Below are 25237 nucleotides of genomic sequence, written 5' to 3'. Positions count from 1 at the left end.
TTTTTTTTCCTTTCTCATCTTTTTTTGACAGGGGTTGGTTTTTCTATATAATATCATATTGTGAAGTGAGATTTATCTTATCTTCGGGACAGTGATATTCTAAATAATTCTAGTGTATTTCCAGTGCCACGACTTGCGTCAAAAAATGCGGGGAAGATATCTTGAAAATATTCAAGTTCTTAAAGACTGTCGTAAGTATCCAAGAAACGGCAGAAACCAATAGATGATGTAAATAAAAATAGTAGCCCATTTCATCTTAATTAACTAGATCTATATTTCAAGAAACAATATGATGGACTAGGTTCTACTTTTCCAGAGGATATCATCTTTGGTGCGTTCAACCGTCTCCAGTTGAGAACATTCCAAAGTAATTCTGCTTCAACATACAAAAGAGTATTCTTAAATAACTTGGTGGTACTTCCAGACAGACGATTGAAAACTACCTTAAGAACTCATTGAGTTAACAAGCTCAGTTCCACTTTAGTAAAGGTCACCAACTGAGTGATAAATCAAAGTATGATGAGGCTCTGCTTCCGCACCAAAATCGATTTCACAAAAGGAGATATAAACTTGAATAAATTGGGCTACGTAATAGCTATAGAAATTAATTTTAAACAATAATACTCTCTTACTAATATAACTTTTGAAGAAAAAAGTGAAACTGTGCCAAAAGGAGAGCGCAGCATGAAGAAGTGTGGAGAAACTGCGGGTTGCTCAATGAAGATCAAGAACAGGCTGTGAAACTGAGGAAATTTTCTTGGAATTGGAATGTTTTATAATAAAAAAAACACGTGAAACTTCTTTTGGCATATTTATACTCCAATAATGAGAGAGCTTTTATTGATTTCTGGAATTTTAACTTAGTGCATCACGATATGAAAGGCGTAATTTGTCAAGCCTGTTGGAAAGCGACTCGTGCTATTTTTTTTTTCCCTGCTCAGTGAAAAAGTAGTCTCTCTGAACTTGTGAATATCCTCACCTGCTAATACATATCATGTTAAATACACCAGGTAATACTTGTTAAATAAAATATAATCTCTAACAGAGAGTTCTGTCATATTCTTCTTCTATAGTGTCGTGGTGTTGGATCCACATTGACGCACGTGATTATATTCCCCAAAATTATTATTTCACCAACGTTTTTGTAGAAGTGAACCTTTCAGATGTGACCTTACCCATCTTTTGTTTTTGATTCCCCTTAGTCATTTTCGATCTAAAGTTGTGCCGTCAATCTCAATTACTTGCCTAAAGACACCTCTTCGGACGATCTGTTTTAATTCAATTAAATTCTAAATCAAGCCCTGGTTATTTTCCGACTAATTGCCTATTGCTTGCTTTTTTTTATACTAACTTCATAGAAATGGCATACGCTAAAACTTTCAAACGTAATTACGCTGCCGTGGACAACCAAGGTGCTTCTAATGACTATCAGATAGATGTATGTATAATTTGGTAACCTTATTTATAGTTCGTGGCTAAATGAATTGATTTCGGTGACTTTAGAGGGTTTCTTACTAACAATTCCTGTTCAGCTCGGTAAGAGAAAACAAGTTACCGTTAGAAAATTTAATAACATTAACCTTGTGGATATAAGAGAATATTATATTGATAAGTCTACTGGAGAAACAAAGCCAGGTAAAAAAGGTATCTCACTTACCGAAGATTCATGGAATCAGTTGATTCAAAGTCAAAACAAGATTCAAGCAGCATTGGATAAATTGGCAGGGAGATCCTCGCAATCAACCTCTGCTCTTGAGGCTATACCACTTAGCTCCAAGGACGCACCATCTTTTAAGAAATCCAAGACTTTGAAGGCTGCCGCTGGTGAAAATGATGAAGATCAACCAAAAGCTGTTGCAAAGCCAAAGAAGACCAAGGCGAAAAAGCCTGAAAGTGAAAGCGAAAGTGACTTTGATGAAGACATTGATGATCTTGTAAAAGAATTAGAAAGTGATGAGGACTGAGTGGTAAGATTAAGTTGCTTTGGAAGCCCCCTCAAGTTGGTTCATGCTAGTTTTTCGTCACTGCTTTTGAAAATTGTCCATTTATTTCATTATTTTTATTTTTTTTCTTTTTAAGTTTTTTGTTCATATTATCTTGCTTGTTGTATATCTTTCATTGCTTGAGTCTATCTATTTGTATGTCTTTATATTCATTCATTGGCTTTAATTGTCGTTGATGTGGTGATGATATGCCTCATCGCCAGACAGTGTTGCATAACCGCACATTCTCGAATATTTTTGAAGAAATCAAAATCCTGGAGATGAACCTCACGCCCGAAGTAACAAGATTTTGGGTGACAGTTTCGGTGCCCATATAAAAAAAATAGTGATGCCATTCTCAAAACTTTCCTCTAGTGCCAAATGGTGTCTCATTTTCTCCCCTACAGTTGTTTTTGTTCTTCAAAACTCGCTCCAAATAACCACCGTCACAGGATTTTCGATGACCCCTACATTTAATGAAATCCCAGGATCCACTACAAAACTCTTGATTGAAAGAAGCGGGATGTTCAAATTGGACCCAAAAAACCGCTTACGAGTGAATGATGTAATACAAATGAGATCTCCTGTCGACCCAGAACGACTTTTAATAAAGAGAATCAAAGGGCTTGAAGGTGATGTAATCACGCCGCGCGATCAAGATTACCCAGCAAAAATAGTGAGAGTACCCGTTAATCATGTTTGGGTAGAAGGTGATAATAGTTTCCATAGTATCGATAGCAATACTTTTGGACCAGTAAGCGTGGGACTAATTGAGGCAATTGTGTGGAAAAGAGTTGATCCTCTGCGTTTCCCATACTTATTTGACCTAAGGGAAGGAGGCAGAGAGGCAAGACTACTGTTAATAAACAGAATTGATCAATACTAGTTTTTTTTAAAAAAAAAGAAACAACAGTTTTACCTTGAATATAGATTTTGATTTTGGAATTTCGTCTGGATATTAGTTTACTCCAACCACTGTAAATGAAGGTACCCTACTCTTAATTAGAGGAGAGACAAGTAATAATGTTTTTGATATTCAATCTTGACTAAAAAGATTTATACTTTTGTGAAATTGTTTTAAAAAGGTTTTTTAGTAGTTACGTAGAAATTACTCAATACGACCGTACATTTTTGAAGCCGCGTTTGTGCTGGCGGCTGGGGAGACGTATTAAAAGCTCCTGGTGTACCCTGGAAATTATTGCTTGCACAGCAACTGTTAATTCTAGAGGAGACCATTAGTAGTCTCCTTCAATTATGGTATGTCTATAGTACCATACTTCTTCATCAGAAGTTTTAGTAAAGAACATAAAAACTTCTCAGCTGGATGACTCTTCTGAAAGCGTAGGTTAGTTCACTTTCCTTGAATTGTTAAATATTTTCTAGTTCACTTTCACAGGTCAACCAAGACCACGCAAGGTAAATTAAACAGTGGTGACTTCTGTGAAGCAGAGCATTTTCAATGATCAAATCTTTGGAATGACATCGACAAATTGGAAAGCAGAACATCCATATCGTTTTCTCGCGCTATTTTTAAACCCAACCTCATTTATGATCATATACACATTTGATGACTGGTTCTTGTGCACGGAGGGAACCTGTTCAAGGCGTTGCAATCTCCAGTCGAGAGTAATATTAAATTGCGCTTTTTTTTTTTCTTTAGTCTCTTATCTAATAAATATGTGGAACTCAAATTTATCAGACACCCCATATGCTCTACCATATTTGTCTATTACACTGATGCCATTTCCTTGCTTGCTGCAGCCATTTGCATCTCAATCCAAAATTAGTTTTCCAAGATTCGGAAATCTTGGCTTTCCTGTCGTTATATACATATGTTGTGGAGGGAACGGAGGGCCATGTTATCGTGCTTCATGATGTCATTAACTTTTCTTCTTCAGAGCTCTGAATACAGTATCCTTAATAAATGTTATGCACACTTTTGGGCCACTCATAATGTGAATGAATATAAAATCAAACCAACTACAATAACTATCACTAGCTCTTTATTACATGGAAGAAGTTTTCATTACACTCCATAAGAAATATTCATCCAATATTATTACAGTTCAAAAAAAACCGCGGCACTTCAAGGCTCGAAAAGATCTTTTAGATGGCCGGTGATTCCCCATGTCAGACATGCTTTATGTGCCTTGATATACGTTAGCATATGATCAGTAACCCTACTGTTGATGTTCCTGGGGGTTAAGAATACCGAGATTCAGTCTTCAGAGCCCTTTTATTAAAACTATATTAGATCCTAATAAAAAGACATTGAAAAATCGAACTAGCGCGATATTAGATTTTTTTCAATTTCCAAAGAAAATAGTAATTGAGCAGGATAATTGTCACAAAATTGATTCCAATATTGGATATGTATTATTATATATATAAGAAGTGCCTTTGATGATGCATAAATTGCCGCATGAGAGCGCATTGATGAATTAGATAAATTACTTTTGGTAAGGTATGTCCGAAGTGCGCATAATCTTGAAAAAAAAAATCTAGGCAATATAAGACAAATTCTTGGCCAGTATGCAAAGAGTTTTATGCAACTAATCCGTAAGAATCCTTAGCTGTCGTTTTTTCACAAAGCATCCATGTTCCAAGATCACATACACATAAATTGTCTAAAAGAGGATCAAGATAGCAAAGGGTACCTCGATAAAGAAAAACACGAAGATGCTTCTCTCTCTTCCTCGTCCATTGGAAGCCAGAAGCTTTTAGAGGTCATTGATATCACTTCAGAAGATATTGATGCCATTGTTCCAACCGAGGACTATGAAGGTGAAGCCAATACATTGAGAATGTGGGTGATCAGTATCGTATTGAGTGGTGTAATTGGTGGTGTTGATTCCTTTTTCCTATTGAGATATCCAACCCTTCACGTTGGTCCTATCGTTGCTCAGCTCGTTGCTTATCCGATTGGTATGCTTTGGTATTATATTGTGCCAGCCTGGTCGATCCCTTTGCCCTTTGGAAAATCTATCCATTTGAACCCAGGCCCTTTCAACCAAAAGGAGCATACATGCGTATTCATAATGGCGAATTTGGTGGACAGTGCAGCAATGGTCAACAAAAATGTTTCTGTTGAATTTTTCTATTTCAAGAGAGATATTGGGATCGACAGAATGCTTCTCCTTCATATCTCCAGTTTCTTGATGGCTTTTTGTTGGGCCGGACTCTCGACTGATATCTTAGTCACCCCTGCTAACATCACCTGGCCTGGGGTGTTAAGTATATGCGCCTTGTTTCCCACTTTGCACTCCAGAGAAAACATTCCAGTGGGTAACTGGAAGATTTCTAGACTCAATTTCTTCGTAGTCGTTTTTTTCCTATCATTTGTTTGGTACTGGTTCCCTGATTTAATTGCCCCATTTTTTAGTGATATTGGAGCTTGGATTAGTTGGATTAGACCAGAAAACGCTACTCTTTCTCAAATATTCGGGGTCAAGACTGGTTTAGGTTTATTCCCATTGACTTTGGATTGGACGCAAGTATCTTCTTTAAACAATCCTTTGACCACTCCGTTCTGGTCAACTGCATGTATTTTCTTTTCCTTTGTCTTCTGGATCTGGATTGTAATGCCTGGATTGTATTATCAGAATCACTGGCAAACTGCGCATTTCCCAATTATGACTTCCGCAATTTATGATGTTAAAGGTAAATCTTATGATGCTTCTAAAGTCATTGATAGCAAATGGTCTCTTGATTACGCCAAGTTCAAGAAATATTCTCCTGTCATGTTGCCAATTGCATTTTTGATGAACTTGGCTTTAGGGTTAGCAGCGTTTTCGGCCATGATGGTCTCCTTTTTCTTCCGATTCCATGAAGATGTCATTGGGGGTTTGAGGAATAAAAAAACTGATGCTCACAATGTTGCCATGGAAAAGTATAAAAGATTCCCATGGTACTTTTATGTCTGCATCGGTTTGATTGCACTAGGAATGGGCTTTGGTTTTAGCGGAGGTTGGGTAGATATCGAATTCAGTCCAGCATCTTATATTGTCTCTTTAGTTGTTGGTGGTGGTCTTTTCTTGCCTTTATCTTTGATTGAATCTCGTTCAAACTTTGAAGTTGCCTTATCTTCTTTCTTTGAAATAGTTGCCGCATTCTGGTTCAAAGGAAAGCCAATCAGCATCATGTTTTTCTACACCATGGGTTTTGGTACTTTACAGCACGCAAAACATGCTGCTAGTGCTGCCAAAGTCGGACATTACATGAAAGTCCCTCCAAAGGTGGTGATGTCGGTTTTATTGGTTAGTTCAGTGTGGGCAGGTTTGGTCAGTCCAGCAGTCACTGGTTACCTTATCGAGCATTTAAAAGAGGTTTGTACTGCAGAAGCTAAAAACGACATGTACTGCAGAAGTTCCAAAACCCAATACAATAGTTATTTGGTTTGGGGATTATTTGGTACACATATTTACTCTCATGGTGGGCGTTATTCTTGGGTGATGTGGTTCTTCTTTATTGGAGCTGGCACTGCTTCAATTGTTTGTCTCATGCAATTAAAGTGGAAGAAAAATGTGTTCCTTCAAAAATTCAATACAACATTGTTTTTCGGAGGTGCTTCTAATATTCCAAGTGTTACTGGAATCAATTATTCAAGTTGGGCTTTTGTGGCCTTCATTATGAATATTTGGGTCCACAGAAGAAGACATGGTTGGTGGAAGAAGTACAATTTAGTCATGGCAGTTGGCTTAGACTGTGGTGTTGCTATTGCTGCTATTATCATTTACTTCTGTGTGGTATATACTGGTGGTTCTGATGGTTTTTCTTGGTGGGGTACAGAAGTGTCCAAGAAGGGCTGTGATCATACAGGTTGCCCCCACCTTACAAGCAAAATTACTCCTCCAGAAGGCTGGTAATCTTTTAGGTAATGGTTAACCATGCCTTAACGTCTACAGATGTTAGGTAATCCAAAAGTGAATTGATTGAAAATATATGTATTATGCCAAATTGGTAATGCTATTTGGAAGATTCTTGTAGGGAAAGAGTTTGCATTCATCCATAGACAGCAAAATTTATCATTTCATCTAGCTCCCCTTCTATTCTACAATTTTCAAAGAATCTTCAAAAGCGTTAGATGCTGGATATAATGACCGGAAGAAATTGAAAGTAAATGGAGCAAGAGAAAAAAAAATACTATATATATATTATATAGACTTTTTTTTACCTATTTCTATATAATAAAAGAAGGTATTTATGAGATTTATTTACAATATTTTATATCCCAGAGTACCAGTTTTCAATCATAATAGGCATCCCGTATAGATTGCAGTAATTTTTTTTTCCATATTTTATCACGTGATTAAGCTCAAATATTGAATGAATTTGGTTAAACTAAACCAAAATTGCCACCAACTTTAGTCAGTAGCCCAAGTTATTGAGATAATTACCAGACAATTTATCTATTTCGATAAATTTTATATTGAAGGTTTCCTTATACATAAACATTAATTACAACCATGGATATCATATTAGGGATCAAGTTGAACGATTCTGTTTTAATTGCCACCTCGAAAGCCGTTACTAGAGGTATCTCTGTTTTGAAGGCTAGTGATGATAAAACCAGAAACTTGGGGGATCATTCAGCTATGGCATTCACTGGTGAATCTGGGGATACTGGTATGTTGGAAATTTCATTATTTTTTACCTTAAAATTAGCTCTATGCTTTCTTTTTTTTTTTTTATGATTGTATTTTACTTGGACAAGTTCAAAACTATTCAATGCCATTATAAGTTGGGACCACAGTGAATATTTATGGTGAGGCGTCGTTACTAACAGCTCTTCAATCTTATAGTTCAATTTGCTGAATACGTTCAAGCCAACTTGAAGCTCTTCTCAGTTCGTCAGAATTATGAACTTTCACCGAAGGCTATGGCGTCTTTTGTCAGAAAAGAATTGGCTACCTCCATCAGATCTAGAAAGCCATTCCAAGTCAATGTGCTCATTGGTGGGTGTGATATTAACAAAGAAACACCTGAAACCTCTTTGTATTGGATAGATTATCTTGGAACAAATGTCGAATTACCATACGCTGCGCACGGGTACGCCGCTTTCTACGCTTTGTCATTATTGGATCGCCATTATAAACCAGATTTGAATGAAGAAGAAGGTATAAAATTGTTGCAATTGTGTAATAAGGAGCTATCTACCAGAATGCCAATTGACTTCAAGGGTTTAAGAGTGAAGGTTATAAATTCCCAAGGAGTGAAGGAGTATGATGATTTGACCGCTCTTTAAAGAAGAATGAGGGAACAAAAAAAATTGATATAACGACTTTTTCCACTTTTTTATTTTTATTTTAACTTTCTCTTTTTCTTGTCTATTTTAATTTAGTTCATCTTTTAAGGTATCTTCCACTTGTTGTAATGGTAGAAGAAAAAAAAAAAAAAAAAAAGATTGGTATAACTTGACAACTACAGTACGAGCTTATGAAAAGTGTATATATGATAAGCCGGCTTAAAAATATATCAGTAGCTAACATAAAATTGATAAAAAAGCAAGATAAAAAAATAAAAGTGCCCAGAAAGAAATAAACTAAAATATGGACATGTTGTAGGTTGAAAGATATTTCAAGGGGCAGGAGAGTTCAAGAAATGAAGAAGTGCACAAAGATAATACAAGAAAACAGAGAATGTATGCACAAAGTTCAAGTGGTTATTTGTATAGTCTATAGGAGGAAATACAATTATCTCAAGCTTTATAAAGTCTCTTAACCAGCACCCATGCAAAATAAAAGTTGATACTGGCGAATCCTGCACCAATCAAAAAACTCACCAAAAAGTTCTGGCATACAAAAATTAAAAAAGATTGTTTATCACCAAACTTGTTCCAGCCAACAACTTTAAAACTGTAAACAAAACAGTATAACGCAACAGTTAATCCGCTCTTAACAGATAGCCAATGCCACTTCCAATCACCTGCATTCAAGGAATCAAAAACCATAGTCATATTTATGGCCGCAGAAACAATACACGCCAAAAAGACACATATCAAATAGTTCCAGAAGCCAAAATAGAAATTGTTGAAGAGAATTGAGTACCATAATGAATCCAATCTCGTACAAACAATAGTAAAAGGGAATATGGCAACAACCAATGAAGTAATAACTGGTCTGTTAAAAACCGGCACGGATGAAGGAATTTGCTTTTCAATTATGTTGACATTGACATTTTCATTGAAGAAATTAGTTTTACTAAATTTCAAAGAATATAAAGATCCCAGTAACGACAATGGGAAATATAGGAATAGGAACTTCTTAACAATTTTCATAAAAACATCAAATCCTAAATACTTGGAGGAATTAGCGGATTTGTACGCCAAATTCAACACTGTACTGATCACAAGAAACACTATAGGAGTAAAAATTGCATTTACAACAATGATTTTCTTGTGATCTTTGAGAGTGTTCGTGGCAGAATTTTTTTTGGAATAACTTGGATGGAAATTCTTGTAGACAGTAGAAGAGACATATGATTGAATACCACTAGTGAGAATAGCAAATTCGAAAAATTTATGCTTGACATCATTGGGTATTAAAATAGAAATTATATTCAAAATCAAAAGAGATAAAATCAAGGTAGATGTTAATAGAAATTGGAAACCAAAACCAACCAAGTTTGAAAATAGGACCAAATTACATGGTTTTCTGAACACATCATTTTTCAATGAATGCCAGTCTAACAAAAACTCATCATCAACGGTTTCTTCAGCAAGTGGGCTGCTAGATACAGCTTTATAGCTCTTCATGTCGGCATCATTAATGATCGAACTAAATTTGCTTCTTGAATATAAGGCAATGAAAAGCACCAAAACAAAGTTCAAAGTATTTTGGATATTGTCGTATTTATAATTGACCAAACTATGTCTATATTGATCAAAACGATTTGACCAGTCATAATGATTAGTAACCTCATGATCCACTTCCTTCCAAACAATTTCATAAGTGAAAATCACTTTATTATCAACATCAGACTTCAATCTCAAAGTCATTGGAGGGAAAACCTGGCATTGGTTTTCAGATTCTTTCAGTCTTTTCGTTGAACGTTGTTGCATTACTGCCTTGATTATATTATAATTGTTCAAGCCGGTGTTTGTGTAATAAATAACGAACTGCCAATGGTTATAGATGTGAAGAACCTTATTAACATCACTATACCCAATTGGAACATTATTGGATAGGTAAAACTTATTCGAATTATAATCATAAAATTCTTTGCCAATCGGCATATCATCGATGTAAAAATTCAAACGGTAATCATTTTCAATCAAGAAATTGATTTGTGATGCATTAGCTGTAGCATAGCTTCTCCAGCACATTTGGTCACACTGGATGTCTTGCTGAAATTTGGATATAATTGTACGCGGACCATAGTAAATATGGTCATTGAATATTGTATCACTTTTGAACACATTACTGATCGTTTTATATTTTTGATTATCAAAACTAGGTTCATTCTCATCAACCCATTTATCTGCGTAGCAGAAATCGGTGGCTTCTTCAAAATAGCTTACTGGATACAAATGGAAAAGACCATTCTCACCATTGCCACCTGGTGATATATTCGTAACCAAAATTGGGATCTCATCATCTCTATTATAGTTACTTTTGGATACGGTGGCATATACTGGAGACAACAAGCACCATATATAGATGGGTACCCAATATAGAAGAATCATGATTTGTTTTGTTACCGTGAGTCTGGCTATGTATAGGGATCACTAAAAGAAAGCTGATAATATTCCTAAATAAAGCATGAACAGGATACTCTGACTCACTGAAGTTTCTCAATCTAGGACCGCAAAGTGCTCATTAGCGATTTTAAAACAGGTAAATTAGGGAGGGGAGAAGTTTTCAGGTATTTGATAGTGGCTATCAAATAAATAAATCAATAGCAAAAAGCCTTGGGGGAGAAAACTCCAAAGAAGAGGCTTTTTTTTTTGTGAGATACCAAACGGGCATCGCCTCAAATGCCTATCAAGGTGGATATTTCCTTCATGAGGGTAATCCCCGCATTATGTGGGTCGTGTGACAGAGCACAATGTCCAGGGTTCTTTCTGTTGAAGGGACTTGCGCTGTATAATATGCAGATAAGGGATACCCCCCCCCTCCCCCACAGTTTTTTATTGGTAGTATTTGCAGAAACTTATGACAAAATTATGTTTGCTTGAATAACAAATATATTGTGTAGATTTACACTGCTTACCTCTGGGAATTGGTTTACAAAAAATTGTAATTTGAATTTGGGAAAAAAATAATGAAGGATGCGAGATTCGAACTCGCGCATCTTACGATAATCGATTGCTCAACTGCAATGCAGAAGAAGAACAAATGTGCTCTTGAGTCGATCGCCTTAGACCGCTCGGCCAACCCTCCACTTGTGATTGGTTTTTATATTATGGGATCATGGTTAGGTTGTGTCCTGGTTACCATCGGTATGGTATACAATTCATTCATTCATTCATTCATGGTACCATACGGAACCCATGATCGGCATTACCTCATCGAGGTATTACCTTATCAAGGTATCACCTTATGTTCCACCCCTTATCTTTTAGTCCTTTATTCCGGGAAGGGGTCCAACACCCCATTATTAGTTTTAACCATTTTATTTATTTAAGGATTCAACATTCCTTTAGTTTTGACCTTGATTTAGTTTAGGAAAGACAAGTCTCTTTGGATATAAAATACTGCCTGTAATCTCCACTTGATTCCAGAATCTAGTGTGCCCTTTCACACTGATTGTAACATTGGTGTAGTAGTATGGTTTGAGGTATTGGTTATAGGCAATGATACACGTGCTCATAACCTTAATAATGCCAAAACCCCTCAACAAAGACCTCCATCTCAGTTTAGTCCTAAGCTGGAATAAACGACACACAAACCATCCAGTCCGCAATATAACTAGTAACAACTCAATATTATTACTTCATAATGTCCTAAGATAACTTTAACTGCAACTTATCCGTCCTCCAATGCAGCACTTACGGATGGCCATACTTCCACTCCGGTAAACCCTAGCTGTAATTAATATAAAAGTGTGGTTTTGAGCCCCGGTTTTTTCTAAGTTAGAAATCCAGAATAATCAGTTCAGAAGAGGCTTTTTCATCAGACTTCGTGGCCAAGCTGGTTAAGGCGTGCGACTGTTAATCGCAAGATCGTGAGTTCGATCCTCACCGAGGTCGTTTTTCGGAAAATATTTTTTTTTCTCAAAGCTGAAGATTCCTGATGGAGATAATATATCCATAAAAATATAAATATGCAGCTAATAACATTACAAAAATATTAAGTTAATTAATGTTGCAACTGCGGGTGTTGTTTAGAGAGTTTCTAGAAAAAACAAAAACGGTTCTGGAACCTGTTTACTGCGTATGTTATAGCTAATGTCAATGAATGTAACTATTTCGAAAATTTTGATAGATGGACTATTGTTGCCGATGTCATTAGCGAATTAAGTGCTAATTCATTATCAGGTGTTAATATTTGCTAGTATTTGTCAATATTTGTAAACCATTGGATGGTACAGCTCTTAAGCAAAGCAGGATCTCGAAAATGAAATTTTTGCTTTAATGTGAACTCCGGGCTGCTATAGTTATCTTTCAGAAGATATCGCCAACACGTTTTTAGAAAAGAATCAACTCATGATAGAAGAAAGTTGTGATCTCTTGTAGAAACCCTGACTTATTATATCACAATCATCAATATTGAATTGGTTACTCTTCTGTATTACACTGAGGGTTTAACATAGGTAACCCAGAAGCCCCCAGGGTCTTGCTACAATTACGATACATTACAGGTTTCCATATTCCTTTCAAATTGAATCCAAGTGACGATTATTGTTCAATTACCTGTCAAAAGAGAATAAGAATAAAAAGAAAACAAGGAAAGAAATGTATACTATCTCTATATCCATTAGAAGTGTTAATCTCACAAACGGACTCAAACCAAGTATGTTGAAATTGATCTAGTTAGCCACCAAGTTCTTAAAAAAGAACAACCTTCAAAGAAAATCAAATTTTAAGAAATTTTGATACCCTTGAGTTTCGGTTGCGATGGCACGCACATTGAATGATAAAGAAGAAAGTGGAACCCCAAAAGAAGAAGTAATAAAAAAAAAATTTTTCGTTTTGTACTTGAAATAATACTGACCGGGTTACCCCCGTGATGATGATTTTTTTTGGGGGCATGAGATGAGGAAGAGAGAGAAAAAAAAGTGATTCTTTGTTCATAAGTAGTGCCACTAAAGCGTATTTTTAATTGAAGAAAGAAATATCGAAAATGGCAGAAGAAAGAATTCCTGCATGGAAAAGACTCGGGTTGAAAGTTAAGAAGACTGTGAGTGAAGATCCGCTTGCGGTCCCAACCCATTTGGAAGACGCTAATATCACAAACAAACAAAAGAAATCTTTGAAAAATAGTCAACAGAAAAGATCTAGAGAAGAACCAAATAACAAGTCACAAACTGGAGAAACTAAGAAGCCTGCAAAGAGAAAGAAGTTGCCTAAAAGTGAGCGTGCTCCGCCTCCAGAAAAAGACCAATTAGCATATCTCAAACAGTATGTTGATGATCAAGAAAACTGGAAATTTTCTAAACAGAAACAAAACTGGTTGATCAAGAACGTGTTGAAAATTGACGATAAATATATGAGCTATTTACATGTTTACTTCAAAAGCATCCAAGGTGGATCGAAAATTAGAGTTGAAAGAGAATTGAAGGAAACCATTACTAAATGGAACACATATGCTGATGCTCTTGATCTTAAAAACTTGGAAAGTGAAAGCAAAAAGGAAAATGAGGTCCCTGAAAGTTCTGACGGGAAAGAAGTTGATGAGAAGAAAAAAAATGATAATTCCAAGAAAGATGATAAAAAGGACGAAGTTAAAGATATGCCGAGCGTTGAAGAAGCAAAAAGGGCTCAGCAAATGTATGAAGCAATAACCGAGGAGAAGATTTTATTGAGCACAATTGATGAGGACTATGAACAGCAAAGTGAAAGTGAATTAGGTCGTGAAGAAGATGCTAAAAGTCCCAAAATTCCGAGTCCCACTATCCAAAGTGCGAGCAATAGTTGATTCCACTACAGAATCAAGAGAACAGAAATATTGTACAAAAGCGAAATCTAAGCATATTCATTTTGACGATGACGGCAATATTATTGAGAAAAATCAATTGGATGGAGATGACGAATGTGAAAATGGTGAGGATCAGGTAGATTACGATGAGTTAGTAGATTACGAAGATTCTAACATGAAAGTTGAAGAGGAGAAGGATTTAATTAGTGCTTGTAATAAGTCTGATGATGTGGTACACGATAGCCTAAACAACAAGCAGCATCACAACAATAATAAGGTTTATGGTGAGAATTGGTGTGAATACCAGGAGGAGGCGCCGATACATGAATATACTCCTTTGTGTGAGGACATGGAAGACGGCCGCGGTAAAAAAAAGAGACTACAAGCACCGCAAAAAACCGTGGATCTTCGGAATCTCTGGATTGAAGAAGTCGAGGTGACGGATTATGTGTAGGAGATAGATAGTTTAGTATATGCCATGCATTTATAGTGAACAACAGGTGAAACAACAATCGGTGGTTCTGTAGCTTCTTTTCTTTTTCTAATGTCTGTGAGTGAACACTGCACAAATATGCATGCGTGGAAGTGGATGGAAAATTTTGGTCGAGCGACAACACGAGGGGAGAAAAAAAATAAGAAAAAATTGAATTCACCCACTACTTACCATCAGCAAAGCAAGACTGTGGTGACTCCTATTCCTCTTCTAGAGGCGAAGTTGTTAAAGCTATTAGTCAAAGTACCTCAAATTAGATGATTTTTTATCATAGGTGGCACCTTTCCAGTGTGTTTTAAAAGAAGAGAACAGAATCTGATTACCTGGTACATTATTCAAATCAGTTTGCTTATTGACGATAACACATTATTACGCACGATAAATAATATTTATAATAATAATAATAAAAAAAAAGGAGGACGAAGAAGAAGAAGAAGAAGATGGTTAAAGACCTGAGCTATTATGATTTACTCGGAGTTAGAGTAACAGCCTCGCAGGACGAGATTAGAAAAGCATATAGAACAAAAGCTTTAAAGGATCATCCTGACAAGAACCAACATTCTCCCAAGGCTACAGAAAGATTCAAAAACCTCACGGCTGCCTATGAAGTATTATATGATCCTGTTAAAAGAGGTATTTATGATTCCCACGGGGTGAGTGGTTTGAATGAAATTGAAGTCGATAAAGCGGCCTACAAGAGCAGTGGAAATACAAAAACCACCACCACCACCACCACCACCACCACGACTAAAACGACTTATTTTCATAATGACAATCAGGCTAATAATAATAATGATGATAATAACAATAATAATAAAAACAATAATAATAATAACAACAATAATGACAATAATAATAATAACAATGATAACAAAAATAATAAAAACACTGAGATTTCTGCATTTTTCGGTTCCTCATTTCAACAACAGAATCAGCAAAACCCTCAACAAGACCCGCAACATTTGTTTAATCAAATGATAAATGATATCAACAGCATATTGTCGCCGAGTGGTGGTGATAATACACATTCGAAGTTTTCTAATATGCCGCAAAATAATTCCTATAATGGGACCAATTTTTTTAAACAAGGTAATATGAGTGCTCCTACTATGGCTGCTAGGAATGAGCAAAAGCCGATGATGCGAGGCCCTAACATGCGTTACAATCTTGCTTGCGCCCTTGAAGATTTATATTTTGGGAAGACTACCAAACTCGTTTTGACTCGGAAGATCCCTTGTACGGAATGTATTTCAACAGGGTTGAACACTTCGATGATTGATGTTACTTCTATTAATTGCCACACCTGTAACGGTTCAGGCCAAGTGTTTGTAAATAATGGCTATCAACGAATTCGAGCTGCTTGTGAAGGTTGTCATGGGAAGGGTTTGGACGTGAATGAATACAACCAGGTATTGAGTAATGCCATTAGCAACAGCGGTGGTAATGTTAGTTGTCTTAAATGTACAACCTGTAAAGGTTTAAAGTTTGTCGAGCGGAAGAAAATCCTCAATATTACGATTCCTCCAGGCACTAAGAATAAAGACTCAATTGTTTTCCGGAACGAAGCTGATTCATATCTTGATGGTGATGAATCAACCAGCGATTTTTTTTCGCCGCTGTTTAATTATCAAACTTTGGCAAATTCTAACACTGTTATTCCCGGTGATATTGTTATTATTGTCACTCAATTGGACCATGATAAATTTGTTCGAAAGAATGATGACTTAATCATGAATCAAAAAATTGATCTTCTTACGTCTCTTGCCGGTGGGTGGTTTAACTTCAAGTTTTTGAATGGAAAAATCATTAAATGCAAAGTTTTGGCTGAAAGCGGAGAAATTATTAAACCAGGGTCCATTAAAGTTGTGAAGAATTATGGTATGCCAAAGACTATTAAATATCAGCCAGCCGCACATGGTTCTATTGAAGATACTTCAAATCCTACTATCACAGAAGCTTCCCTGATGGAATATGGTGATTTATTCATTAAATTTTATGTTGAATTCCCGAAGTCCGGGTCTTTGAATCCTCACCAACTCAAATATTTAGAATTGGCCTTGCCTGAACGTAATTCGGAGAGTTATGAAAATTTTTCAGAGATCACATATCAGAATGGATATGAGGGGCTTCAAGAGAGGAGTAATAATACGGGACAAAACAAGCCATGCACTTTTATTGGAGAAACCGGTGAGGAAGAAGTTTATGAGGAAGTCGTGTTGGTGGATATTGATCAACTACGTTACAATCAGTACAGAGATCAATCAAATCAGTCTGATGACAAGAACACGGATAATTTGCCTCACAAAAAGCATAAAAGGGAATAACTAAAATAATTCTATCAAAACTTATAATATAATAATTACTTTTTTTTTTGCACTTTCACCTTTTTCTTTTGTTTCATTTCATTTTATCTTGTGTTGACTTTCCTTTCACCATACTGTGATATTCATTGGCCATTGTATTCTCATATTTAATTTTCTTCTGTATATCTTCAATGGATATCTTTATTTACCATTTTCTGTTTCCTGTTTCCTGTTTCCTGTTTCCTAATTCTTCCGTATTGGTACGCCAATGATCTGTTTCAGTGAAACAATTGTTCTGCTCACTATGGCTTTTTTGAGTTTAGTTTTAGTTTCACCTTTATTGTTTTTTCAAATATTGATATAATTTGAATACATTTATTTTTAGTAATTATTATGTAAGCTCATGAATTGTTCTCTTGAGAAGTTTTCAATCGAAGGGGCAAACAATTTTCCAGTTAACATATTCCTGTAGCATAAATCATGCTTAAGGTATCTTAGATACTATTTCGTCAGCCATTTTCATGATCTTTCTACGGTCTTTCGATTCCTTCTAAGAATTTTCTATTACTTTATATCACTTCTTACTATTTTCTCTTGTTTTCTATAATTAGATTTATTTATAAGTTCTCACTTTTGTATTTATTTGGACACTGTTTTAGGAATATTTTTTCCTTTTTTTTTTGAGATTTCTCGCCACCAATAACTCCTAAAAAAAAAAAAAAACTGCAGTTTCTCGGGTTGCAAAAAAAAATCTTCCCCACCAGGACTCGAACCTGGAATCCCTTGATCCCCAATAACCGTAGTCAAGTGCCTTAACCATTGGGCCATGAGGAATAGATGTTAACGATAAATATTTGATAAATAGATCAAATGTTTTTTACAGTACCGTTGTTTTGGTATATAATATATATAGGTACCGGTTTTTATTCGATTTTTTGATTTGCTTTGATTTATTTGGTTTGATTCAATTGGTTTACTCTGTTCAATTGTCCTTTTTTTTGATTTACTTGGTTTTCATTATTTTATTATTATTTTATTGCTTTTTATTATTCTCCCCAGAATTATGACGGTCACTACTTTGAAAATACTTAGTATTTGAGATATAGTACCAAAACCTATTAACGAAGACCCCCATCTCAGTTTATGAAGCTCCTAGTGATGGATAATTCACTAGCGACTTCATATCATATTTCCACATTGCACCTTTTTTCCTTAATAATTTTGATTGTTGAGTTTTTTACCGGTGATGTGATTAATCCTTAAAGCAAGGAGTGTGATGTTGTGAGAAAGTTATAATATTTTACTTATCTATTAGAAAGACTGACATAAAATGCCGGCTTGTATGTTACTTAGGACCTCTGTGACTCGTTAATATACAATTCATTCATTCATTGGAAATATGTAATGCTAAAACTCCTTCATTCAATTTACATCTCATTTTTGGACATCCCAGCTGATTGGAAACGTTCTTAGAAGATTAAATGAAAGAATCAAGTCCCTTATATAGTGGGACAAAGTAACAACAGCATGTTGAGACTGTAATATAAGTTTGTTCTCATGTTAAAAAAAGTGAGTATAAATATTGTGTAAAGTGTAAAGCGATCTAAAAATAGGGCAAAATGAGATATAAGAGTTATCTAAAACTAAAGCAAGTTGTGGAAGTTGTGGAAGATAAAGTGTAATAAAAGATATTATGATAAAATAAAAGATAGTAAGAAGTAATATGATTTTTAAATCTGATAATATTAGCAATCTTAGTATGAACGTTACTATGATGCAATAGGATCTAAGATACCTTCGCCATGACTTATTCTACCGAGACCCATCTGATAAGCTATAGGAGCAATATAGTGTGAAATATAGATAGAAATAATATCAAGTGAAAAAGCATAATGCTAAAACTAATAATAATAAAGTTTTGCTTTAGAAAAACCCTTATTAATTATTATTCAGAAGTAACAATGCATTTTAATTGATTAGTGAACCCACATCATATACTCTTATTGCATCTTTTTTCCTCAATAATCTTATAATTCAGCATTAGTACCTTTTATGTTGCTGAAGATTAGCTCCACCGCTGATTATCACTGGTGTGATGAAAAAAGTTGATCAAGATCATTCTTGGAACGCCGGTCTCATTAGAAGGTTGAAAATCAACCCTAATACAAATTTGGAAGAATCCTTCTAAAAAATACTTTTCTTTAGACGACTATTCAATTCTGGTCCCTTGTATTCCGTTGACAGCCACAATATACGGGATCCTATTGTTACAATATATTGTGATATCCAGTGGAAGATTTCAGTAAAGCGCTTACATACATACTCCATCATAGGTTACGAAATAACGCTGGCACTAGATAATTTTCATTACTGTAACATGGGACAGGTCATGCTCAAGGTATTATTTATACTATTGTTAATGCACTTCTAGGATGCATTAGTTCACTAATAATCCTTCGTAGAATATCCTAGCATTTCGAAGAATTCCCTTTTAGGTTCTAGAGCATGCCAGGATATTCTATTACCTTCTATTATCTTCTATTATCTTTTATTATCTTTTAGAACTACCTAATAGCTCCAAGAGAATATCGAACTACTTAAATAAAGCGATCTTTCTCGTTTTTCCTTTTCATTATTCTTATTTTAGAGGACACGCTTAAACCTTTACACAGTATTTATACTTACTTCAACAATTTATGTTATTTCATTCGATACAACCAGTAGTAGATCGAATTATGATATAAGACTCTCAATCCGTCGATTAACATGAGACCAAGCTTATATTACAATCACATGCTTACAAGAATATCCTTTGCAAGTAAATCCTTTAGAGAAAATAGATGTTCCTATATACACTATAATACAATCATATCATCTTAATCCAATATATCGACATAAACTTTTGGAAAATTGGTATTACCCTCCAAATATTTTCCATGATATGCCCTAAAAAAACGTTTAGGGTCATCATTATTATCAAAACCAATGACCCAGCACTTGTAGCGCGCAACGGGATCGTCGAGCAATAATCTGACCGCTTTAGAGTGATCTGGGTATAAATCGAAATTCCAAAGAAAGTGATGAATGATCCCAACTGGAGTCATGGAATAAGGTAAATTATGAACCACAACACATTGATCACGCTTCATAGCTGGGAGATCTTTAATGGTAGACTTTATGAATAATATCTCTTCCGAAGAATATTGTTTAGGGTCAAGATCCGGACTAGATTCTCCTATCGTAGAAACGATCGACCCACAATGTTCAATGCGCCCCTTGACCTTGTCTGACCTTATTTTCGTGAATTCCAAATTTTCCTCCAAGAACTTGTGAGCTAATTGTTTATTTTTTTTTTCATCCGTGACATCCAAAAATTCAAGATTAAACGGCTGGCCTTCAAACGCACTATTGATCACATCACAAAAATAGGCACATGCAAGATCATGACTCTTGAACATCAAAAAATAACCTCCAGCAAATTCCAAAACATCAGAATCTCTGGCTTTTATTACTTCAAAGCTTTCCAATTTCCAACCAAGCAGAAATCTTTTAGAGAATATTGTATGGGAACCTGCCTTGTCGGTTGAGGTGTTTGAAGAACTTCCATCAGATAACAACAAGAAGAAATCCTCCTTGAGAAGGAATGGGTTATCAGTCTTGTAATAAAGTATGTTGGTTCTTTTATCGCTACTTCCACCAACTGCATCTGGGAAGAATTTACTGAGATAAGCCCCAGCCAAATTCTCAGGAATCAACTTGTCTTTTGGTTTTGGAGGGTCTTTAATATCCGCTGATACATCATCGCCAACTTTATTGGCATAGAAACTGGTAGCAAAACTATTTTTCCGCAAATCAGGAAATGATTTATTGTCATCTTCATTAAATTTGAAAGAAGGTATATCCCCTTCATAGTCTCTGTTCCTTGTGTTGTCTTCTAAAAAGTTTGATAGATTTTCATGTAGGGAGTTTTTGGAATTCTTTTGAGAGTCCGCCAGAAGAGCACCATAAAGATCCTTCAATACCCTGGAAAAGTCCAACTTTGGTTTTATATTCTGTCGTAGTACTCTTGTGGGTATCATTTTTCTGTAGTTGTTGGGAGATAACAATAGTACGTGATGCTCTCATCACCAAAAAAAATTATTATGAATTATTTTTCCATCTTCAAAATCGCTCTGTGACACTCGCATGTCCCTGCAGTGTGCTCCGTGATGATGGCTGAATAAGTGAGTAATAGTTGTTGACTCATATTTTTTTTTTTGACTTATAAAAGCAATTTTTTTTTCCACTCTGAGGTTGCATTTTTCTATTCATTTTCTTTCTATCACAAGAGAATAGTTTTTATTTTGATAACATTACTAGAAAAATAACCCGCAATGTCTAATCAAGTTATCCTTCATTTGAGAGCTGAAACCAAGCCTATGGAAGCTAGAGCCTGTTTGACTCCAACTACCACCAAACAGTTGATTGAAGCTGGATTCAAGATTTATGTTGAAGAATCAGAACAGTCAATTTTTGACAATGCAGAATATGCCAAGGCCGGGGCCATTATTGTTCCAACTGACTCATGGAAAAGTGCTCCAAAAGAGCGTATTATTATTGGTTTGAAAGAACTAGAAGAACAAACATTCCCATTGATTCACACACATATCCAATTTGCTCACTGCTACAAAAATCAAGGTGGCTGGAAAGATGTTTTGGGGAGATTTGCTCGTGGCAAGGGTACCTTGTATGATCTCGAATTTTTAGAGAACGACCAAGGTAGAAGAGTTGCTGCCTTTGGTTTTTATGCTGGTTTTGCCGGGGCCGCGTTGGGGGTTAAGGACTGGGCTTTCAAGCAACTAAATGACGACTCTAAAGATTTGCCAGGGGTCGCACCATATCCTAATGAAACCGAATTAATTAACGATGTCAAGAAGGATTTGACTGCTGCCGTCAAGAAAACTGACGGTAAATTGCCAACAGTTTTGGTCATTGGTGCTTTGGGTAGATGTGGTTCGGGTGCTATCACATTTTTGAAATCCGTGGGTATTCCAGATGAAAACATCAAGAAGTGGGATATGAAGGAAACTGCCCCAGGTGGCCCATTCAAAGAAATTGTTGACTCTGATATTTTTGTCAACTGTATTTACTTGTCCAAGCCAATTCCACCATTCGTGAACTTGGAGTCTCTTAACAAAGATGACAGAAAATTGAGAACCGTTGTCGATGTTTCTGCTGATACCACCAATCCACATAACCCTATTCCAATTTACAGCATTGCTACTGTGTTCCCAGAACCAACTGTTAAAGTTGATACCACTAAAGGTCCAAAATTATCTGTCATTAGCATTGATCACTTGCCATCCTTGTTGCCAAGGGAATCTTCTGAGTTTTTCAGTTCTGATTTGCTCCCAAGCTTGTTGGAATTGCCAAACAGAAAAACTGCCAAGGTTTGGACTAAGGCCGAAAAATTGTTTCACGACAAAGTTAGACTCCTTCAAAGAGAATCTAAATTGTGATGAACAGTTATACTAATGAGAATTAGAAGGGACGGGGTCTCCCTTTGATATAATCCTGGAAGGTGATATTTTTTTCTCATAGTTAATTTTTTTTTTTTATTGTGTATTGTATTTTAGGATTTCTGCAACTAATTACCTTTTATTTATGTCTTCACAGATTTATATTATAGCTAACGAAAATTAATATATTGAATTTTCATATTCTTCATCAGGTATGGACAGGAACACGAGGTTAAGAAAAGGGAAGCTTTTTTTTTTCTTTCCCCTTTCTCCTTTTTTAACTGGTTTATGTTTTCTCTAGTTAAAATATTATCTAGAACTCTCTACTATTGCAAACTCCATAGTTATTTATGAGGAGATGATGCTGAAGTGAGATATCAATTAGAGAGTGCGTACAGCTATTTGCCGTGTTTACATTTTTTTTTGTTTATGATTATTATTCTGCTAAATCCAATGGAGAGTTGGAAGGAAAATCAAATTGTGTATATCTACTTAGATTGATAGAAGAAATCCAGTGGTGTATGTCCATACATAAACTATACTTAATCAATAATTTTTGAAGATATATCATGAGTATTCGCCATGTCCCGCTGGAATTACAACAAGAGAATCTTGGAGATTCCAGTCTGTTTAAAAAATATGATGCCACAACCACAAAATCAGAGACCAATAACGAACAAGAAACCAAAAAGAGACCTCCAAGTACCCCATTGACACCATCGCTTGTGACAAAGAATATTATGAAGAAACACCGGATCGATGAAAATGAGTTGACAAAAAAGAACTTGCGAAACATCTTGAATAATGTAAATGCGACAGAAATTAATGAAGGTCCTGAAATATCTCTACCTGTTAGTGATGACGAAGATGCTGGAGAACCACAGGAAGATGAATACATATACCCTAATGCTCTGAAAAGACAGCAAGCTCAAACCCATCAGAACCAAAAACTGCCGCTGGTGAATAGAGATGGCTTTGAAATTTCATCCAAAAATTCTAGCGTCAATAATGGCATGTTCCTAAAACCGACTTCTACTAAGTTGGTGGGAATTATCAAGAGAGGCAACAATGACAAGATTACAGGATTAAAAAATATCGATAAACCTTCTTCATCGAAGCTCAATATTGCTGAAGATAATGAAAGAATGAAATTCGAATGTGGAATTAAGAATTCGCCGACATCTTTTAGTTCGTTCAATGACCAAATCGACTTTGAAATTTACAGAGTTAATATAGAAATAGAGGCCCTTCTCCATCTGAAGAAACTCACAAAGAAGGATCAATTGATAGAGTTTTTATCATTAGAAAGAATGTTTGAAAGACAGAAATAAAGTTGAAGTTTTAGTGTATATTATAGTAGTGTTTTAAGATCTTCAATTAATTTAATAATGTTTTAATATTTTACAACGAATATCATTATGTAAATTAGAAAAATGCAGGCAACCGTTTTTTTTATTTATTTTTCATTTTAGATATTATACAATTAGCTCATTCAATTTCGACAGAAGCCTTATTCTCACGCTTCATCTTCTTATTCTTCGTTCTCTTTTTCTTATTACCACCAGTACCGAATAAGATTTTTCTGGATCCTTCGCCATCAGTTTCATATTCACTTTCAGTCTTATAACCGGAATCCGTAGCTTCAAGTTGTCTTTTTCTCATGGTGGCGGTTTTTTCAACTGCTTCAGGAACAACTTCCACACAATTCAATCTTTCACCCGCGTCGTATACGGCAATTTGATCCTTAGTGTCCATGTTCCAAACAACAATTTTACCGTCTGAGGAAATAGAAATAAAAAACACTGTATCACAATCACTAGGCTGGAATAACTTGAAGTCCTTCACACGGCTAGCATGACCGATGAGTCTAAATTCGGGTTCATCTGGTTTTTTAGTTTCTTCTTCTTCTTCTTCCTCATCATCATCTTTATGAGAATCAATGACTTTATGAAGATCGAAGAACTCTATTGACGCATTGTTAAGACTTATAACCAAATACTCCACTTCCTTGATCTTATAAATTTCCATATGCATAATTGTATGTTTCATCTTCATAATGTGAACAACTTTACTGGTATTAGTATCATAAATGAGAACTCTGTTCATGAGAGCAACAACGAAATAGTTCCCTTCTAATGACCATCGGATAATTTGTGGTTTTTGGGCTTTCGTGATTTTGTATTTTAATTTCAAGACCGCAGCTTTCTTAACCGTCATCAAATTCCATAATCTTAAAGTATTGTCATTTGAACAACTAATAGCAATCTTATTTGATGGATGAATGGCCAAGTCATTAACGGCATCCTTATGGCCCTTTAATTTCCCAAAAAGTTCCCAATCTTGAACTCCCCAAATGATTATTGTATTATCATTTGACCCAGATAATAACCACTTGCCGTTATTTGAAAACTTCAAAGTGTTGACTGAACCTTGATGGGCCAACAAGTCTCCTAATTCTTTACGCTTCTGTAAATCATAGATCTTCACATGCTCATCCTTGGATCCGGTTACGAGGTATCTTTTGGAAGAACTGATGGAATAGATCGATAATGAATGTGATTCAAAATGGAAAATAGGCTGAAAAACTGGAGTTTTTTCAGGATTCCTAGGCACGATAAGTGATAAACAAAGCAAATTATGTTCGTAAGAGCCAGTTAAGATACGGAACTGGGTCAAGTTCCCTTGATTACTGTTTGGTTCTGCCATTATTTGGTTTGTCGTTAACTGGTGCTATTTCATGTTAGGTGCGAATTTTTTTTTCTTTCTACAATTTTTTTTTACTTGTTGGATGATGAGCACGCACATATGTTATGGGTATTGCATAATCATACAGCGGAAGGTGTAAAGTGGGGTAAACAGAGGAACCTCAAAGTCAATGAGCAAA

At 35.5% G+C, this 25237-nt stretch overlaps 12 protein-coding genes across 12 annotated transcripts; 9 read left to right on the top strand and 3 right to left on the bottom strand. All coding sequences in view use genetic code 12, as the record gives it.

Moving 5' to 3' along the window:
- Window positions 1-145: 145 nt before the first annotated feature.
- Window positions 146-459, top strand: DASC09_034730 (uncharacterized protein; the record flags this gene model as incomplete). The annotated part of the gene is made up of 2 exons (XM_064997072.1): window positions 146-191; window positions 269-459. 2 exons carry the CDS (start codon window positions 146-148, stop codon window positions 457-459), a joined length of 237 nt encoding a protein of 78 aa, XP_064853144.1.
- A 901-nt stretch (window positions 460-1360) lies between these two features.
- SUB1 (chromatin-binding transcription coactivator SUB1) lies at window positions 1361-1964 on the top strand (the record flags this gene model as incomplete). Its single annotated transcript, XM_064997071.1, has 2 exons — window positions 1361-1438; window positions 1533-1964. 2 exons carry the CDS (start codon window positions 1361-1363, stop codon window positions 1962-1964), a joined length of 510 nt encoding a protein of 169 aa, XP_064853143.1.
- Window positions 1965-2331: 367 nt separating this feature from the next.
- On the top strand, window positions 2332-2868 carry IMP2 (endopeptidase catalytic subunit; the record flags this gene model as incomplete). The annotated part of the gene is made up of 1 exon (XM_064997070.1): window positions 2332-2868. The coding sequence occupies one exon, from the start codon at window positions 2332-2334 to the stop codon at window positions 2866-2868; it is 537 nt and encodes a 178-aa protein (XP_064853142.1).
- A 1711-nt stretch (window positions 2869-4579) lies between these two features.
- DASC09_034700 (uncharacterized protein) lies at window positions 4580-6847 on the top strand (the record flags this gene model as incomplete). The annotated part of the gene is made up of 1 exon (XM_064997069.1): window positions 4580-6847. One exon carries the CDS (start codon window positions 4580-4582, stop codon window positions 6845-6847), a length of 2268 nt encoding a protein of 755 aa, XP_064853141.1.
- A 600-nt stretch (window positions 6848-7447) lies between these two features.
- Window positions 7448-8226, top strand: PRE1 (proteasome core particle subunit beta 4; the record flags this gene model as incomplete). Its single annotated transcript, XM_064997068.1, has 2 exons — window positions 7448-7607; window positions 7784-8226. 2 exons carry the CDS (start codon window positions 7448-7450, stop codon window positions 8224-8226), a joined length of 603 nt encoding a protein of 200 aa, XP_064853140.1.
- A 453-nt stretch (window positions 8227-8679) lies between these two features.
- DASC09_034680 (transmembrane 9 family protein) lies at window positions 8680-10665 on the bottom strand (the record flags this gene model as incomplete). Its single annotated transcript, XM_064997067.1, has 1 exon — window positions 8680-10665. The coding sequence occupies one exon, from the start codon at window positions 10663-10665 to the stop codon at window positions 8680-8682; it is 1986 nt and encodes a 661-aa protein (XP_064853139.1).
- Window positions 10666-13264: 2599 nt separating this feature from the next.
- Window positions 13265-14513, top strand: DASC09_034670 (RNA-binding ribosome assembly factor RBP95; the record flags this gene model as incomplete). The annotated part of the gene is made up of 2 exons (XM_064997066.1): window positions 13265-14042; window positions 14101-14513. 2 exons carry the CDS (start codon window positions 13265-13267, stop codon window positions 14511-14513), a joined length of 1191 nt encoding a protein of 396 aa, XP_064853138.1.
- Window positions 14514-14992: 479 nt separating this feature from the next.
- Window positions 14993-16876, top strand: DASC09_034660 (uncharacterized protein; the record flags this gene model as incomplete). Its single annotated transcript, XM_064997065.1, has 1 exon — window positions 14993-16876. The coding sequence occupies one exon, from the start codon at window positions 14993-14995 to the stop codon at window positions 16874-16876; it is 1884 nt and encodes a 627-aa protein (XP_064853137.1).
- Window positions 16877-19731: 2855 nt separating this feature from the next.
- PET54 (Pet54p) lies at window positions 19732-20934 on the bottom strand (the record flags this gene model as incomplete). The annotated part of the gene is made up of 1 exon (XM_064997064.1): window positions 19732-20934. The coding sequence occupies one exon, from the start codon at window positions 20932-20934 to the stop codon at window positions 19732-19734; it is 1203 nt and encodes a 400-aa protein (XP_064853136.1).
- Window positions 20935-21228: 294 nt separating this feature from the next.
- On the top strand, window positions 21229-22353 carry LYS1 (saccharopine dehydrogenase (NAD+, L-lysine-forming); the record flags this gene model as incomplete). Its single annotated transcript, XM_064997063.1, has 1 exon — window positions 21229-22353. The coding sequence occupies one exon, from the start codon at window positions 21229-21231 to the stop codon at window positions 22351-22353; it is 1125 nt and encodes a 374-aa protein (XP_064853135.1).
- Window positions 22354-22922: 569 nt separating this feature from the next.
- Window positions 22923-23684, top strand: DASC09_034630 (uncharacterized protein; the record flags this gene model as incomplete). Its single annotated transcript, XM_064997062.1, has 1 exon — window positions 22923-23684. The coding sequence occupies one exon, from the start codon at window positions 22923-22925 to the stop codon at window positions 23682-23684; it is 762 nt and encodes a 253-aa protein (XP_064853134.1).
- Window positions 23685-23841: 157 nt separating this feature from the next.
- Window positions 23842-25059, bottom strand: MAK11 (Mak11p; the record flags this gene model as incomplete). The annotated part of the gene is made up of 1 exon (XM_064997061.1): window positions 23842-25059. The coding sequence occupies one exon, from the start codon at window positions 25057-25059 to the stop codon at window positions 23842-23844; it is 1218 nt and encodes a 405-aa protein (XP_064853133.1).
- Between the last annotated feature and the right edge of the window lie 178 nt (window positions 25060-25237).

This window comes from Saccharomycopsis crataegensis (assembly GCF_037102585.1).
Source record: "Saccharomycopsis crataegensis DNA, jcf7180000000084, whole genome shotgun sequence".
Lineage (NCBI taxonomy): Eukaryota > Fungi > Ascomycota > Saccharomycetes > Ascoideales > Saccharomycopsidaceae > Saccharomycopsis > Saccharomycopsis crataegensis.
This window is presented reverse-complemented; position numbering and strand designations above follow the sequence as displayed.